This window comes from Misgurnus anguillicaudatus, chromosome 4 (assembly GCF_027580225.2).
Source record: "Misgurnus anguillicaudatus chromosome 4, ASM2758022v2, whole genome shotgun sequence".
Classification (NCBI taxonomy): domain Eukaryota; kingdom Metazoa; phylum Chordata; class Actinopteri; order Cypriniformes; family Cobitidae; genus Misgurnus; species Misgurnus anguillicaudatus.
In genome coordinates, this window is record NC_073340.2 from 27,945,103 (window position 1) to 27,962,147 (window position 17,045).

Here is a 17,045-nt window from a genome sequence, read left to right on the forward strand (position 1 = left end):
ACTGTGCCTATTCAAAGGTCGAGGACCAACACATAACTTCTAGATTTATAAGCAGCAACAAACTACATTTTAACATTTTATAATGCCTAGTCATACTTCTGTTCTTTTGATGAAAGTAACTCAAAAGTAACGCAAAAGTAGTGTAACTCATTACAGTTCAGAGACAGTAATATTGTAATGTAACTAATTACTTTCAAATGACAGTAATTTGTAATATATAATGTATTACACTTTGGAAGTAACTTGCCCAACACTGGTCGTCACACCACTTTATAATCTCATTTAACTCTTTCCCCGCCATTGATGAGTTAACTCACATTTACTAACTGGAGCCACCATGGGAAGTCTGAGGTAAATCTTCAATGAAGAGAAAATGACTAGAATTTCATTGTTTAAAAGCTGGCGATGAAAGAGTTAATTTACAGGGTTCCCACGGGTCCTTGAAATCCTTGAAAGTTTGTGAATCTGGGTGTGGGATTCAAGACCCTGGGAAGTTTTGAAAACATACATACATAGATACAGGTCATTGAAAGTGCTGAAAGTTTTCTGGAAAAAAAATCAATTTTATTCCCTGTGTAGTGTAGGATAATATCATAAAAATTCTAGACGTTTTAAGCACACGTGCTTAACTGTTTTCTTTAAATGCTTATATCTTCTGTATGCGAATATTGATTCATACCAAAATGCTTTTTTGCATAGTTGTGTTTGATACATGAGAATGTTTCAGGTTACATATGTAACTGTTGTTTCCTGCGTCTCCCTTGCCATACTTCCTGCGTCCCTGTAACGCCGTCTTTGGCAATATTTCAGATAGCGATACACTTCCTGGTTCCCATGTCACCCTGTCTTTGTCATTAAGCCTCACCATTGGTTAAATTTGATATACACATTCAGACGCACTTACCCCTGGAGGCGTCCCCAATGTGTCACCACAGTGACGCAGCACGCGTTCCCTCAAAAGGGAACTGTAACAATGTATCTTAAAAGGTAACATGATGTAATCTTGCTCTCACTTGATATGTGTCCCCACATTTAGTCCTTGAATTTGAGGGTATTGGACCTGAAAAGTTTTTGAAAGGTCCTTGAATTTGAAGTTAACTAAGGTGTGGGAACCCTGTTTTTGTTAGTTGTGTTTGTACAGTTTTTATGTGTCAATGTATATTACAAGATAACATGATGTAACCTTGCTCTCACTTAAAATGTGTCCCCACATTTAGTCTTTGAATTTGAGGGTATTGGACCTGGAAAGTCATTGAAAGGTCCTTGAATTTGTGGGAACCCTGAATTTAACTTACTAAAAGTCACAATGAAATTGAAATAAAAAATTGGTATACTTTTGTATTTTTTTTTTTTACAAATAAATGATCTGTGAGCTTCATTATTTAAAAAATAATAATGTGCCCTCATAATCTTTCATCAAAAACGCAAATCTCCTCCCCTTCTCGAAACTTATCTCTCGTTACTTATAAGTACTATTAAGATATGGTGGGTGGATAAGGCCCAGGAAAAGTCACAGCGATAGCAAATAGCAACATGACTTCCAACAATCCAATCAGAGGGATGGACGAATTCAAGTTCTGCCCTACTTTTTATTCATTTCAGAAGCCGTTTCATTTGGATATTCGTGGAAAATAAGACAATTGCTGCTTCCATTTTATTGTGACTTCAAACTTATTTAAAAAACAGAAATAACTGGAATAAAAGAAACCAGAAATGTATTTCAATTGGAATTTGATTTTTATGTTTGGCTTATGTCCTATTCCTTTACATGGAGAGGGTGGGGTTAATAACCTATATTGCAGTCAGCCACCAGGAGGCGATCTTATATTGCTTTAAAAAGCTAAAATAAGAAAAATGCATTAGGGATGTGTGTGAGAGAGGCAGCTGCTGTCCTCTTTATAATGGAGTTTGTCATTAATTTTGATATCCTGCGAGTTCATTGATCGCTCTCATGACATGTGCATGCTGGCACTGTGTGTGGGTGATGTGCCTCAGGGCTCCGCCCCCCTCCCTCATCTTCTGCCCAAATTACAGATGCTTTTTCTCCTTGACAATAGAGTGAGTTTACATTTATGCGTTGGCAGACGTTTTTATTTAAAACTATCTACTGTGCATTCAGACTGCGGTATACATTTTATTGTGCACTATACCAATGACCTTGGCATCGCTAATGCCAACTGAGGCTTTATTTTAAGTGAAGTGTAACCACTATGTTGACGTATTCAACACATCTTTGCATCGTGTGGTTTGTAAGCAGCTTTGATGTTTATTGTTCTCTCGTGCCAGTCATGTCCACGCCACACTTTCGTTCCCATGAGCATTAGCCACCACCAGTAATGCACAGGGTCACTTCCCAAACACTGAGGTCTGCCCAATGGAGTGTTTGTTCATGATTTGGGGCACGGCGGTTCATTCCAAAAGAGATTTTTGTCATAACGAGTACAGCAGATGTTTATGTTGGCATGAGCCTGTAGTGTCACTCTGCCATCTCTCGTGCCAGACAGTTCGACGCTTCCAGGTTTGCCACCGCACAAAGGATACCCACAGATCAGTGCGAGTGAATCCGGGAGGGGTCTCCTTTAATAGATTTCATCAGCGTTTTGGGCACATTAAGGACTGTAGGGTCATCACTGTAGAGCGAATGCCAGCGAGACTCTTGCCAGCTTTGTGTATTGCATTTTAGAGCACTAAAATTTAATCTGCATCTATTGGAATTTAAACTGTTTAGGGTTAGTGACAATTAGGGATGGTTGGTAATACAAAATTTTTTTAATGGTTTACTTTGTGGCCTACATGAAGAAATATTCAATTTAATTTTAATCTATAAATTCAAAATATAATTTTATTTATTAGTAATTGGATAAAAGTAATGTTTTGTAATAGATCTAAACGAAAGGAACGTCACATCATTTTCCTGAAAATGATTTCGGATAACCCAATACACTAATATGCTTGTATCGTTCTCTTTCTATTTCAGCTGGTTCTTTGGGTCGGCCTTTGCATCCTCGTCATCAGTACCTTCACCACACTGTCCATTTCCTCAAATGAGCCCCAGAAATTCAAACTCCCTCCCATCTCAGCCAAGACAGAGGACAAAATTCCCATCCTGGACGTTCCTGACCTGCCTAAAGTACCTGGTATATTGAATGCTTTATATTTATGCAGAGTTATCAGTAAAAAAATTCAGAAATTACAAGTTATAATGAGATAGAGAATGAGGAGAAAAAAGATAGTGAGGGAGAAAAATGATTCGCTCCAGTAGTGGGCCTCCCCCTTTTTGAATCGGTGACCTGAATGGTGCCCTTCAAACCTGAGTGCTTTGCATCCCAGAGCGGCAGTGACACGGCCAGTGGCGTTTTCCCGTTATGGCTCCGGTCAGAAGAAGCAAATGGGAGGGCGTCCAAATCTGAAAGAGGGCAGCGCGAGTTTGATAAAATGGATAAAAGCACAGGGACATCCCAACAACTTCATCTCTTCTTTTTTGTTTTACCGCTCCTCCTTCCTCTCCCCATCTCTCTCTCTCCCTCCTGTCGGCTGACACTGGCATTTATCACCAGGCGGACACCCACTTGCACTCCTGTTTCCTGTTTATGGCAGCTGTGTGAAAACGGGGCTCCGCGAGTAAGCAAAAGGATCTTGGTGCCCGTGGGCCTGTGTGAGGACAGGCGCGTGCTGTGCTTTACAGAATTGTAGATTAGTGCATCCCTGGTGCTACTTTAGGGGACGGGTATACTTTTTTCCACGTCATGTCCGCGCAGCTTTCAAAGTATACTCACTTGGGCTTCACGATGGCCGTGTTCGACGCGTACGCAATACAATTGATTTCTTATTCAAATTATTACTTTACTAGTCCGTCAGGGCAGCACTGATTTGCGACATTTACAGTACATTTAAAAACTTAAAGCCAATTTATACTTTTGCGTCGGGGTTACGCTGTAGGGTACGCCGTCATGAGCATTTATACTTCTGCGTTTGTGTTGCTCTGCAGTTACACCGCCGAAATGCGTAGGAGGAAACATAATACATTCACGCCGACCAATCACAGATCTTGCGGTCCGCGTCGTTTCGACGTGTAGTTACATTTTTGAGGAGGTGCACGTCAGGTACTGCGAAGGCTACGGCGATAGGGTTCGCGTCTATGCGTATGTTACAGCGTACCTATAACGCGCACCTAACGCAAAAGTATAAATTGGCCTTTAGGATAGATTAAGAAAAGTAGCAGGTCCACCACTACAAACAAAGTTTAGAACAAACAACAAGAAAATAAAGAACAGGAATCAAACATTATGGTGACGAAAATGCTCCACTGCTTTCTGTTCTTGGAAGAAGTGAAAATAAAAGAAGAAAAGACGATGGTGTGTGCAAACCCTGTCTATTGCATTTGTATTATTGTTTGTAGAGGAGTATCCTGTCTCAATATTTTCACGCCCATGTGCTGTTGTATGCGGACCCTCCTGATGATGAAAATGACGTCATGCGGATGACCCTAGTATACCTTTAGCTTTACTGTACTTTAGAGATGGAGTTGTCATTTATTCCCCTACTCAGAATCTAAGCCAACCCAGGGGCCCCTAATGTAAAAAATACTACTTTGTTTATCAGGGCTGGGTCATATATTGAATATTATTGGAATAATAGTGCTGATTTTAAATGTCCGAATATTGTGAATATTGAATGATTTTCAAATGTGCCAAAGACAGGACCAATAGTAGGATTGCACGGTATTGAAAGAAAAATAAGCATATGACCATATTTTCAAAAAAGTTTGTCAAATCAATTTAAATACCATTCAAATATAATTAAAATTTGAAAATAATAAAACAAACATCAATTTTGCACATACTTTTTGGGGGAAAAGCATAACTTTTTTGTCCCCTGTTGTTCTTTCTGCTATCTGCCACTAGATGCGACAACATGCATACGTCTGATGAAACCGTATATACACAACTTTAAAGTTTTATTCACAATTATTTTATAAGTATTAAAGTCAATTAGTTATTGCAAACCATTGCAGTATTCCGATAAAGTACTGTAATTTGTATGTGTGAGAAGACTGTAGGAATAATTTTAATATTTTATTTTATAAAATACTAGGGCTGTCAAAAGATAAATCGTGATTAAACACATACAGAATAAAAGTTTGTTCTTGTGTGTGCACTGTGTGTTATTATTTTGTGTATATATATATATATATATATATATATATATATACTGGAAATATACACACATGCATGTATGTATTTAAGAAACATTTACATTTATTTATTTATTTAGATTTTGATTTATTTTATATTTAAATAAAATATATATACATAAATCACATGTTTACATATACATATATACTTTTATTTTGTATGCGATTAATCTCACTTAATCTTTTGACAGCCCTATAAAATACGTAATGTGTCATTTTGATAAAAAAAACACTAAGTGGTCACTAAGTCTATCTTTTCTTTACTTAATTTTTGCACTAAACATTTTTGAAAATATTATTCTTGAGCAAAAGCAAATTTATTCACCGTCAGGTTATGGATAGATTTCGATAGATTATATATATTGTTGATGGGGACCAGCTTGCCGGCAATTATATATATATAATTACATGCAAATATATTATGCAAACACAAACATTTACACAAACTTTTATTTTGTATGCGATTAATCTTGCTTAATCTTTTGACAGCCCTATAAAATAAGTAATGTGTCATTTTGATTAAAAAAACACTAAGTGGTCACTAAGTCTATCTTTTTTTTACTTAATTTTTGCACTGAACATTTTTGAAAATATTATTCTTGAGCAAAAGCAAATTCATTCACCGTCAGGTTATGGATAGATTTCAATAAATCAAATTTTAGGTGTATCATCCAGCCTTATTTTCTAATAAAAATTCCATTAATGATAGTTAGTTATCATTTTTACTTTGTGTTAAATTTGTGTTTCTCATTTAACTAGTACAGCTGTTTTCTTAAAGTGGTATGTTGAACCCCGAGAGAACTCTATAAAGTTTTCGACTGGGAAAGATTTCGATTTTGCTATCTTAAACTTATGAAATTGAATCAGTGATGCCAAAAGGTTAAAATAATTGGTTAAAAGGAGCACATTTTAGGCTTGGTGCCTTAAAGGGGTCCTCAGCGGGAAGCTCCTTGACCCATGGGCGGTCTGCGGTTGTGCTGCAGGGGCTCTGCCAATTACTGTTTGAAGGCTTGAGCTCAGGCTTAAAATGCAACACTCATTTTTATACAATGCGTAACAGGTGCTGCTCCATCTCTGTATTCACCAAAGGGCCCTTGGCCTGAAAAAGATTAAAGGCCCTACTTTTCGAGTATTCTCTACCTCCATCTCTTTCTCATAGATAACATTTGTCAAGGCTGCTATTCTTTCTCATTTTTTAATGTTTAATGTTTTTCTGGCTATGTATGTATGCTGTCGCACAGTAGATTATCTGTTACATAGAAGTATGGTACAGGTTAAAGGAATGTGTGGACATTGTAAATATTCAAAAGCTGTTTTGCACAGGACGAATTGCAAGGTTATATGGAAAGCGGCAAGCATCCATCTCGCACCTTTGTTGGAAATATCTGGGATTCTGCTAAAACGCTGTGTTTTTTCATACTCTGCTGCCCCCTACTGGTCTTTATGTGACTCTTTCATATCTGTACGATTGGTCTACTGTAAAGATTTAGTTTCGGGCTTCTTACCATGATCTTGATTGGTAATAAATGTTGTATTTGACAGATCAGGAACCCGATAAAGCCAAACATTGTTCTGAACATTATGATTGTTTTCTATCTTACAATAGGAGAGCATAAGGTGGATCCTGATCCAGGTGAGAAGCCGGACTTTATCAAGCCCCCTATAGAGGTGGAAGAACCGAAAGAGAAGGTACTGGCAGAGCCTCCTCAAATTAATGTTCCAGTCAATGAGCAAAAAAATAAGGAGGAAGAGGTACAGCTGGACCGTCCTGAAGCAGGTAACTTCACAAGAATGTGCAAGTGTGATCTTTTAGTTTGTGAAGTATGACAACTTGTGAGAAGTTACCCACTTTAATTTTACAGCAGTGCCAGATGGTGAAGCTCACCGTCATGAGCCGCCCATCCCACATGACCGAGTTCAGGTAGATGAGATTAAAAACAAGGAGGAGCTAGAGGATGAAAAGAGGGAGGAGAAGCGGCACCTTGCCAAAGAGGAGGAGGAGCTTCTTGCTGAACAAGGGGCGGGGCAAGCACAAGAGGTGGAGCAGGAATCTATTAAAAAGGAGGAGCCAAAAAATGATCCGGTGAAAAGGGGTGTTGATGGGGACCAGCTTGCCGGCAATGAGGTTTTGGAAAAGGTTGATAAACCAGAGGATCAGAAGAAGGTTGAGCCGGTGGTGGTGGTGGTCCGTAAAGAACCAGAGAACCAACCTGTCGTTAAAGAACATGGAGAGAAAGATGCAGTCGCAGAGAAGAAACCCGAGGAACCCGAACCTCAGGCTGAGAACCGTAAGTCTCTATGGAACCTTCTCAGAAAATGTAGGGGAAAGAGGGGCACAACCTAATGCTTTTTGGTTTTGGCCCAATCATTCAAAAAATATTTGAGTTTGATTAATTATATTTTTACACAAGCAACAAACACATCTATGCTTCAAATTACCATTCTTGGACAATTACACCAAACGTGCCAGAAGTGCAAAAGTTACAACTTACCCCATAGGTGGGGTTTATTGTAACAGGCAGGGGGTTAGTTGTAACACTTGCTAAAAACTAAGTTTGCACGCAGATATTTCAATACTTTTATATATACTTGAAGTGGATATTGTTTATATATCCGTCTATAATAGACATGTATCCACGCTGTATTCATTCATCCAGCCTTTTTTTAAAAATAATTCAATTATAAATGGATACAAATGTCAAATATGTGAGAAAAAGCAGCACAGTTATGACAAAAAAATGTGTTATATGTGACCCAGTCTGTAATAACCATACTACAGTTTCAAAATCAAATTCTGAGATAATGAGCATCAAAGTCTGATTTAAGCCATTTATTTCATTATGATTTCAATCTTTGACGTGACCTTATTCAATCTAAGATATGAACAAAAATAAATTTGACACACGATTTTTGATAAGACAGACACATTTATTTTGTTGGCAGCCAGCAATCATTCGTGTGTAGCCTATTTAAAACAACGGCAAGAATTACGTTAACGTTAGCGGTTTTCATAACGTAAGTGTTGAGGGGTTAGTTGTAACACAGCGTTACAATTAACCCCCGCTGGGTCAAAATATTTTCAAGCTCACCATAAAAGTTGCCAAGAGCTGCAGACATATTTCAAAACGATGCTATGTTTTAGTCAACAAGACACTGATTAATATGACATAGGATTGGATTTGGTATCTTAAACACCCAACTTAGAAACAAAAAATGAGAAAATTTACTTGCATGCCACCAAAACACTCATTCATCAATAACTCTTTGGAAAAACATTATACATTTACAATAATTTGCAGGAGATTGTCTTTTGGCAGCGTGAAATACCGGAAAAACAAAACACTCAACCTTGTGCAACAATGTAAACAGTCCGTGTTACAACTAACCCCACGTTAGTTTTTGCCCCACGCACCCCTACTATTGTAGTTTTGGGGCAGATGACTGATTATAGCGTTAAATAAAAGATTAATGCTTATAAGATTCAAACACGTCCTTTTTGCTGTGTGGTAATTTGTTCATTTATTGACTGTGCAAATTTTTCCAGCAGAGAAGGAACAGGTTCCTGTGCTGGAGCACAAAGAAGAAAAGGTTCTGGATGGAAAAGATGGAGGAGCGGTGAAGGATGGAGATGGAGATAAGATGGAAGGTGAGTGGTTAATCCATCACAATACTGAGTCCAGAACTTATAGGACGGCATCAAAAATGATGTGTCCTGGTTTATCAAATTTCAGATGATTAAGCTCACAGTTTTATTCAAGGTGCAATCTTTGCCTTCTTCTGTACCTTCTCCAGCCTAAATGGTGATACCTTGTTATTCTTTGTGGTTTGATTTGAATGGCTTATTTTACGTACATCAGTTAGGCCCAGATTGAATTGCTTACGGTTTAACTAAATATCAACTGCCAAGTAAAGAATTTAACAGTGTTTAATCATTTTTATTCTCATTTGGGATTAAAGGGATAGTTCACCAAAAATTAAAAACTTGTCATTATTTACTCACCCTCATGTTTTTACAAACCTGTATACATTTCTTTGTTCTGCTGAACACAAAGGAAGATATTTTGAGCAATGTTTTGGCGTTTTTGAGGACCATTGCCTTCCATAGTAGGAAAGAAAATACTACTGAAGTCAGTGATGCTTCTGTTTTATGTTTGATTACAAATATCCTCCTTCGTGTTCATCAGAACAAAGACGTTTATACAGGTTTGTGACCAATTGAGGGTAAATAATGACATAATTTTTGGGTGATCTATCCACTTCCTGTTTTAGTATTAAAATTATTTCTCTGACTTTTGCTAAACTTTTTCTTGCCCTTTCTTTCTCAGTGATGTCATCATTAATAGTCGTATTTTCTCAGCAAACCGGTCGTCGAATGTCACATTGCTTCGGCATGCTCAGATATACTGCAGAGACGCGCAGAATCCTAAATCTCGGCCTATTTCACTTGGCTTGGTTTTTCATTAAGGCACTTTGCACTTTTTCTCTGTCTTATGCTCTTTCTCTCTTGATTTCTTATCTTCCTCTGGCCTTCTGTTGTGCCGTGGACTCCTGTCTTCTGCAGTGATTAAAAAGATTGTCGCAGGTATGAGATGCTCTGTCTTACTTCTGCCGTTTTCACTGTCCTCTATCATCTCATTTGTAAAGCCCGGAGTATAGTCCGTTTTTTCTCTCCTTATTTACGTATGTGTAAAAAAATGGACCATACTTCGGCATTAACAGTTGTTTTCTCTCACACTTGAACCTTTGATCATAGTTGTGAATAACCAATACAGTGTGACTCATGTAATCCAACGTACATCATTGATGTAGTTTATAGATGTGTTTAAACTACACTAGAATTCCAAGTTAAAGGAATATTCCACTTTCATAAAAAAATTCTGATAATTTACTCACCCCGATGTCATGTCTTTCTTTGTTCAGTTGAGAAGAAATTAAGTTTTTTTGAGGAAAACATTCCAGGATTTTAACTCTTATCTAGCAAAGCGATCATCATTTTCGCAAAAAAGAAATTTATTTACTTTAAAACCACAACTTCTTGTCTTGCACTAGCCGTGTGACGTGCCAGCGCAAGCTTACGTATTACGTAATCTCATCAAAAGGTCATGCATTATTATGTGAAACGCAAACTTGCGAACCAGCTTAAACAATAAACTGACACAAAGACATTAATTAGTATCATTCCACATACAACAACATCGGAATGGTCTTTGTAAACACTGGAGCATTAGTTTCGCATACGTCATGCGTGACTTTTCGAAGAAATTGAAACTTAACCGCTGAGGTCCACCTAAAGGGACACTCCAAATAGAAAATGGTTATTTATTTTTATTTATTATTTATTTTTAGCATGATGCTAATGGTCTAATCAGATTCAATGGATTATGCTAAGCTATGCTAAAAGTGGTAGCGCCAGACCCGGAGATCAGCTGAATGGATTCCAAAACGGTAGAAATCAAATGTTTAACTCTAGGGGAGCTGGAAAATGAGCATATATTGTTAAAAAAAGTGGAGTGTCCCTTTAAGTCAACTATATGGAGAAGAGTCTTGGAGTGTTCTCCTCAAAAAAACGTTTTTTCTTCTCAACTGAACGAAGAAAGACATAAACATCTTGGATGACATGGGGGCAAGTGAGTTATCGGATTTTTTTGTAAGTGAAATATTAATCTAAAAGCAATTCCAGTTTGCTACTATTTTAATGGAATAATGTCTAATATAATCATTAACATGCCAGTAAAGAACTTTTATATGTGGACTTTATTTAAAATGTTGCACATGTATAAAATGAATAACAGTTTCTTTTTTATAAATGTGATCCTGTCTGTAAAATCCAGACATGACTTATTTCAGTAAATAATAAAGATATCAAGGTTACATTTTCGAAGAATGTATGTAGAAAATGTGTGTCAATGCCTGTCTTCTTCATTGGTTGGTCTGCAGAGGGTCAGCTGGACCACGCTGTCCTGCTGCAGGTTATTATGGAGCAGCAAGAACAGCAGAAGAGACTTCTGGACCAGCAGGAGAAACTTCTAGCTGTTATTGAGGAACAACACAAGGAGATCCACCAAATCAAAGAGGGTGAAGAAGAACCAAAGGCAGCAGAACAGCAGAAAAAGCACGGGGACCAGGATGAGAAACACGTGGCTGTGCTTGAGGAGCACAAGGAGGTCAATCAAATAAAAGAAGCTGAACAGAAAGCACCAGCAGGTAAGCGTAGAGTTAGGGAAGATTGTCTACATGGTTCCAAAATGCGATAAACACCCTTTTTTATAGTTACCACCAAAAAGTTTTGCATCAGGACAGTATTAAAAAGTAAATTGTTAATTTTACGCAAAATCTGATATCTGCGTATTTTCGGTCAAATTTTTCTCTCTTTTTCCCCAAAATGCGATAAACGGCAGTCCTCCTTTTCTGCAGAATGCAATAAATCCGCTTAACCAATGACAGGGCACCATTCCACGCATTGTAAACAATAATGGCGGCCCATTGAATACACACAGAATCCTAGTTTTCCTCATCAACTTCGTAGTTCGTGATCATCAAACAAACAAAAATAAAATAATACTTTTGATGGCATTGATAAACCTGTGGTGGTTTTCTGTGGCGGGGAAGAAACGCAAGTCATCAAAATCGAATAATTTACGTGATAGGGCACGTGGGCAAAGGAAAAATGCCGGCTGTTGCTTGTTCTCACACGACAGCATCAAGCTTCTGTCATGCTAACACATTGAGTAAAATAATGTAAAGTTTTCCATAAGATCCCCTGGGTTCAAAGTCAACAAAAATCGAGCAGGAGCAAAACATTTTACATCTGATCGCTGTCAAAAAAGTTCAGCGACGACGTCCCAAGGATGACAGCAGCAATGACAGTGTTCTTAATATGACAAAGTGACTGTTTTGATTAATGCCATTAATTAATTTATTTAATCAGTGTATACCACTATTCAACTAAATTTTGCGGAAAAAATTTTCCGTTTTTATAATAAATCTTTGAAAATTAGAAAACACATTTTTACCAAAATTAGTTAAAATGGATTTATTGCGTTTTGGAACCAAACTCTTCAAATACTTCCAAACTGTCCAATCACCCACATCCCACAAAATGCTTATGGGTCAACTTTGGATAAAAGCATGTTTTTTGTTTACTTGTACTTGTATAGTCTATTTACATTTTGTTTAGCGTCCTGTTTTAACATCATTGCATGCAGTGCAGTAATAAAAGCATCATGTCTTGTGTATAGGAGATGGTGCAGGTGAGATGGACAACATTGTGCACAAGCAGCCGGATGTATTAGAGACGGCAGAGAAGCCCAAAGTTGCCGCCGTCGATCCAGACCAAATGCAGCAGGCCCGGGAAGACCCTGCGCATGTTGCTGCTGCTGAGCTAGCAGCAAATCAACCCGGGCTTCCCCACATCGAGTCGGTGAAAGAGGGAGGTGTTGTACTTTCCAAACAGGAAGAGCTTCCACTGAAAAACGTTGTAGAAGCAGTTCCTGCGGATAAGGAGCTCGGAGCCCGAGGCGTCCCGCTACGCCAGCGCGAGCCAGACCTGCCCAGAGACAATCCCGACGCTATAGCCGAGGAGGAGGAAAGGCTAAAACAGAAATTAGCCGAACTTGAAGCCGAGAAAGAGAGGAAAGAGAAAGAAAGGCTGGAGAAGGAGAGGATCGAAAAGGAGGTCCAGGCACGCGTAGAGAAAGAACGGAAGGAGAGGGAAAGACGTGAGGAACTGGAGCGCGAGCAGGAGCTGGAAAGCTTGCGTCAGGAAAAGGAGCGGATGGAGAGGGAAAGGCTTGAGGCCGAAAAGTTGAAAGAAGATCGGGAGATCATGGAACAGGCGGAAAATAAGAAAAAGGTGCTTGAGCAACAGGAGCAGGTAGACCAACTACAGCAGAAGGACGACGCCCCCGAACAGGGACGCCCACTTGAGATGAAGAAAAACGGAGGTAGGGACTTAAAAGAAGAGGTAATTGCACCGGAGGAGAATGTTAAAGAAGTGAAGAGGAGCAGAGAGGATGGAGGGATGGATCTCAGGAGGAGGCGCAGAGATGTGGACCCTGAGGGGGGCGGAGGTGCTAGACTGGATCCTCTGATGGACTTGGGAGCATCAGACCTAAACGCTGCCCTGGAGGGACGGCTGCTGGCCGGGGTTCAGGTGCACATGCGCCAACTTAAACAGACATTTAAGAGTCAGGAGAATGAGGACTAGAGTTGCAAATTGATCCAGAATGAAGATCTCAGACAAATTTACACCCTGAACTCTTGGATGTCTCACTGTACGTCTCAAATGGACATGCGGACAGGTGCATTTAGTTAAGTAGGAAGCTACCGTGAGAACATCTCATACCTTTCATTCTCATTTTAAAACTAGATGCCGTCGTCACAGCATTCCTTTATTCAGGACTCATGATGACAATGAGCGATTTGCTTTGATTCCGTAGTGTTCTACAGGGAATGCTGAGTCCCTTATAATCTTCTGTTGTTATATTGTGTGAGATTTTGCTGAATCTGGTGCAATAAACTGAATGTCTGGTGTAATAAACTGAGTGGCATTACAGTTAAAAAATATTGTAATTAAAAACAGGCCATGATGGACACACAGGAGATTTTACGATATTGTTTTTTTAGACGATTGCATATTAGGACAAACGCGCCCTCTAGTGGTTCATATTGTTGGTTGCAAACCAAAGCGAAATGCAATTATTGCATTCTGGCCTGTTTAAGTTTAACCTTAATAGATTTGTGATTATTTGGTACTCTTTAAAGGTCAAGTTGATGCCCACCTATCATATACTGAGTTGTTAGGTTTAATGGAGTGTTAATGTTATTTTGGGTTCAGTAATCCGATGTCTTGAAATGAAACCTTTTCTATCATTTGTATTTTTCAAGTGTACTTTTGCTCTTAAGTATTTAAGAGTCTAAGATTTAAAAAGATTGTTTGTATTACCGAAAAATAACCGATTCTTAATGATTTTGAGAAAAGGCTTTAAATATGTAATATAATTTTCTATATATTGATATTGCATTATATTAGATAGCAATTCCTATTCATCCAAAGCCTTTTTTACAGAAATTATATTTTTAAATAGTATTTGCTTCTAAACAAGTCCTTATGCAGTTTTCTCACAAAAGTCACTTTTAATAAATATCGCATAATTCCTGATGCTAAATGTTTCATATCCATTCATGTCTATTGCTAGCTGGGTCCATTTGTTTTGTGTATATAGTGTTTCATGCGAGTCTTTTTAAACATGTTTTGACTTTGGACCCTACAAATAATCAGTTCTGTAAATTTATGGTTTGCTGCTGAACATAGCATGACTGTCAAGTTCAGTATTTTACTGTGGAGGTTTTGATTTAAATATTGAGGTTACATTATTCTGTTCTTACATTCCATGTTTTTCCTATGAATATTTCATTCAGGTCAGGTGCCTTGTGGTTTATTATAATGCAATAATGAAGACTGTTACACCCACACTGTGTGTGGATACATCTTTCTTTCAAATCTCCTGTACAGTTTTCCGCTTTGTCTTTGGGAACTTTCCAGTAAAAAAAGGGTGTGAAGTCAAGAGGTTCATGGAACGCTGCCTTCTTATTGGTCTGTAACATGGTTCACATAACCATATGCATTTGTTGAAAAGTTACAAGAGGATGTGTAAATTAAAATGTATCTTGGTTAAAAATATTTAAGACATGTTTGGCTTAAACAGAACTGTTAGTTAAAATCTTTTGTATTTGATGTTTAATTGAATCAAATTAATAAAGTTATTTATGAAGCGGCAGTCCATTGTTAAATATTTGTGTTCTAATCCATGCATACATTATTAGTCTTTAATTAAACAAAAACATTTTAGTTTGTTACTAACATCGAGGTTAAAATGTATGTTGATGTATGGGCCAGTGTATTTTCCTGTGCTGGTCAGCAATAATTTAATACAGCAATGCACAACGTGTTGCCGTAAATTCCAGACAAAAGCCTCTCTGAACCTATAGGTTTTTATAGCCAATTTGGACCAAACGCAACCATTCTTTTTCAATTAACACCCTGTAGGGCTTGGAAAACGTGCGAATGGAGCCCACATGAAAGAAGGCCACAAACATTGATCGTGACTAAGCTCAAACATAACCTGTAGCACGTGTTTGCCTATAGATAGTCAAGGCACTGCTTTGCAACACTTTTATTTATATGCCAGAGCTGTTCGCCCTTCTAATTGGCTGGTTGAATTGTTTGTTGATCCCAAGTTATTAGTGGCTGTCTTTATAGCCCCTTCTATCAATTAACATCTGGTTAATGAGGGTGCAGGAAGGGTGTATTTAACAGAGGCACAGCTTTATGTTCCATACGGGACGAATAAGAGCCCGTAATCTTTTGTGGTGCCAGTGACATGCACCCCATGGATACACATTATTCAGCTGGCCTTTCATGTTTCACTTCACTTTTGTCTGATTAGAAACAAAACCCCCTGAAACTGCTGACCGCTTTCGAGTCCAAATTTAAAGTCTGACTTATTGCTGATCTGCAATCAGTGAAAAATGGCATGATAATGACCACCCATCATGTGACACCTCATATCTTATGGTCACTCTGACTCTCCAAACAACATGGGATGTCTGGTTATCATTAGGCTGCCTTTTTACTCCCAGTTCTGATATAGTGAGATGATAAAACAACTATATAATGATCCAGATGGTGGTGATATAATTCAAAGTGTCCTGATGCATTACTTTGTATAACAGTTTTCTTCAAAAATAAATGTATTACACCTTTGCGTTGAAGACAATCATGCATTTCAAACACTTTATATAGCCTATATATATTTACAGGAAATTAGAAAATGTACATTTTATGGCTACTCGTATTTTATCCAAGATGTTCTTCATTTTGCTGCCTTTTTCACCTGTAAACAAAACAAAATTAGTTAGAAGAGATTAAGAAAATAGTTAAATATTTTAATAGTGCATTAGAGACTTATTTATTTTGTTTTTAGATGACAGACAAAGACTCACAGCTGATTGAAAGCAGGTCTTTAATGCTTCAAATTCTTTAGCACACATATTTTTGGTCAGCTCCTGTTTGCCAGTCGTTGTGGCGGCCACGCATTTACCATAAGCGGTTGCCTAATAAAATACACAATTATTTATAAATTACATTACAGAGATAAACTCATCATATGCGTTATATACAATATATTATATAACCATAATAAAATAGTATTTTAGAAGTACAATTTAAAGTAATATTTCAGTGAATAGTGAATGAATGAAGTACCTCTGCTGAACACTGAGCGAACATCTCCGGAAAAAGTCTCATTCTCGCTCTACTGCGAGTCCAAACATTTGAACCAGGCATGATTCTGCAACGACTTTATTTTTAAATGACAAGAAAACAATAATTCACTAAGAATAATATCTGTGAACACATTAAGTCTAATTCAAAACTGTCTCCGTTCATAGCTATCTACAGAATTTTGAGCCTTATCGTACATATTCAACATGGACAGCGCCATGATGGTGACCTCTGAGACAACATGCCTGAACCAATAGAAACTCACATTGGCGATAGCTGACCAATCGGTGCATTCGTCGATAATACCCGTTCTGATTTTTGATTGGCTCTATATATTTCTTACGCATAGCAAAGGGCCAATAGAAATACCGACCAAAGATATTTTAGGAGAATCAAGAACATCCTCATGGATTAACGTCTGTTTTTAGTCACGTGTGGTATAGGTCAGCGTCCTATTGGCTTAAACAACATAGTGCTCAATCGCACTTAAATGTTATTAATTTAGTTAAATATTGAATTTTAGATTGTAACTAAACCATATACTGTATAAAACAAAGCTATAACTTA

At 37.8% G+C, this 17,045-nt stretch overlaps 2 protein-coding genes across 12 annotated transcripts in view; one reads left to right on the forward strand and one right to left on the reverse strand.

Moving 5' to 3' along the window:
• The window catches only part of slc38a10 (solute carrier family 38 member 10), a 62,472-nt gene extending 47,499 nt beyond the window's left edge, over nt 1-14,973 (forward strand). For 4 of the 11 annotated variants that reach the window (XM_073867103.1, XM_073867102.1, XM_073867100.1 and 1 more), the window contains 7 exons: nt 2,978-3,137; nt 6,801-6,971; nt 7,036-7,482; nt 8,739-8,840; nt 9,756-9,776; nt 11,132-11,398; nt 12,433-14,973. In XM_073867103.1, the coding sequence (XP_073723204.1) occupies nt 2,978-3,137; nt 6,801-6,971; nt 7,036-7,482; nt 8,739-8,840; nt 9,756-9,776; nt 11,132-11,398; nt 12,433-13,400 (2,136 nt within the window). In that variant the 3' untranslated portion in view covers nt 13,401-14,973. The remainder of the gene's footprint in view (nt 1-2,977; nt 3,138-6,800; nt 6,972-7,035; nt 7,483-8,738; nt 8,841-9,755; nt 9,777-11,131; nt 11,399-12,432) is intronic. The other 7 variants (XM_073867108.1, XM_055177209.2, XM_073867105.1 and 4 more) reach the window with 6 other exon arrangements.
• Nucleotides 14,974-15,806: 833 nt separating this feature from the next.
• Nucleotides 15,807-16,731, reverse strand: ndufaf8 (NADH:ubiquinone oxidoreductase complex assembly factor 8). The gene is made up of 3 exons (XM_055177208.2): nt 16,461-16,731; nt 16,199-16,309; nt 15,807-16,089 (listed from the first exon to the last, which is right to left on the reverse strand). The coding sequence occupies exons 1-3, from the start codon at nt 16,539-16,541 to the stop codon at nt 16,069-16,071; spliced, it is 213 nt and encodes a 70-aa protein (XP_055033183.1). The 5' UTR covers nt 16,542-16,731; the 3' UTR covers nt 15,807-16,068.
• Nucleotides 16,732-17,045: the final 314 nt, after the last annotated feature.

What these genes read in the sequence shown, in the direction of transcription:
- ndufaf8 (XM_055177208.2), bottom strand. Translation starts at nt 16,541, where the DNA reads ATGCCTGGTTCAAATGTTTGGACTCGCAGTAGAGCGAGAATGAGACTT. An exon ending in TCGCTCAGTGTTCAGCAGAG is followed by an intron (nt 16,310 to 16,460) that starts GTACTTCATTCA and finishes GTATTTTATTAG; the next exon opens with GCAACCGCTTATGGTAAATG. An exon ending in AGACCTGCTTTCAATCAGCT is followed by an intron (nt 16,090 to 16,198) that starts GTGAGTCTTTGT and finishes TTTTGTTTACAG; the next exon opens with GTGAAAAAGGCAGCAAAATG.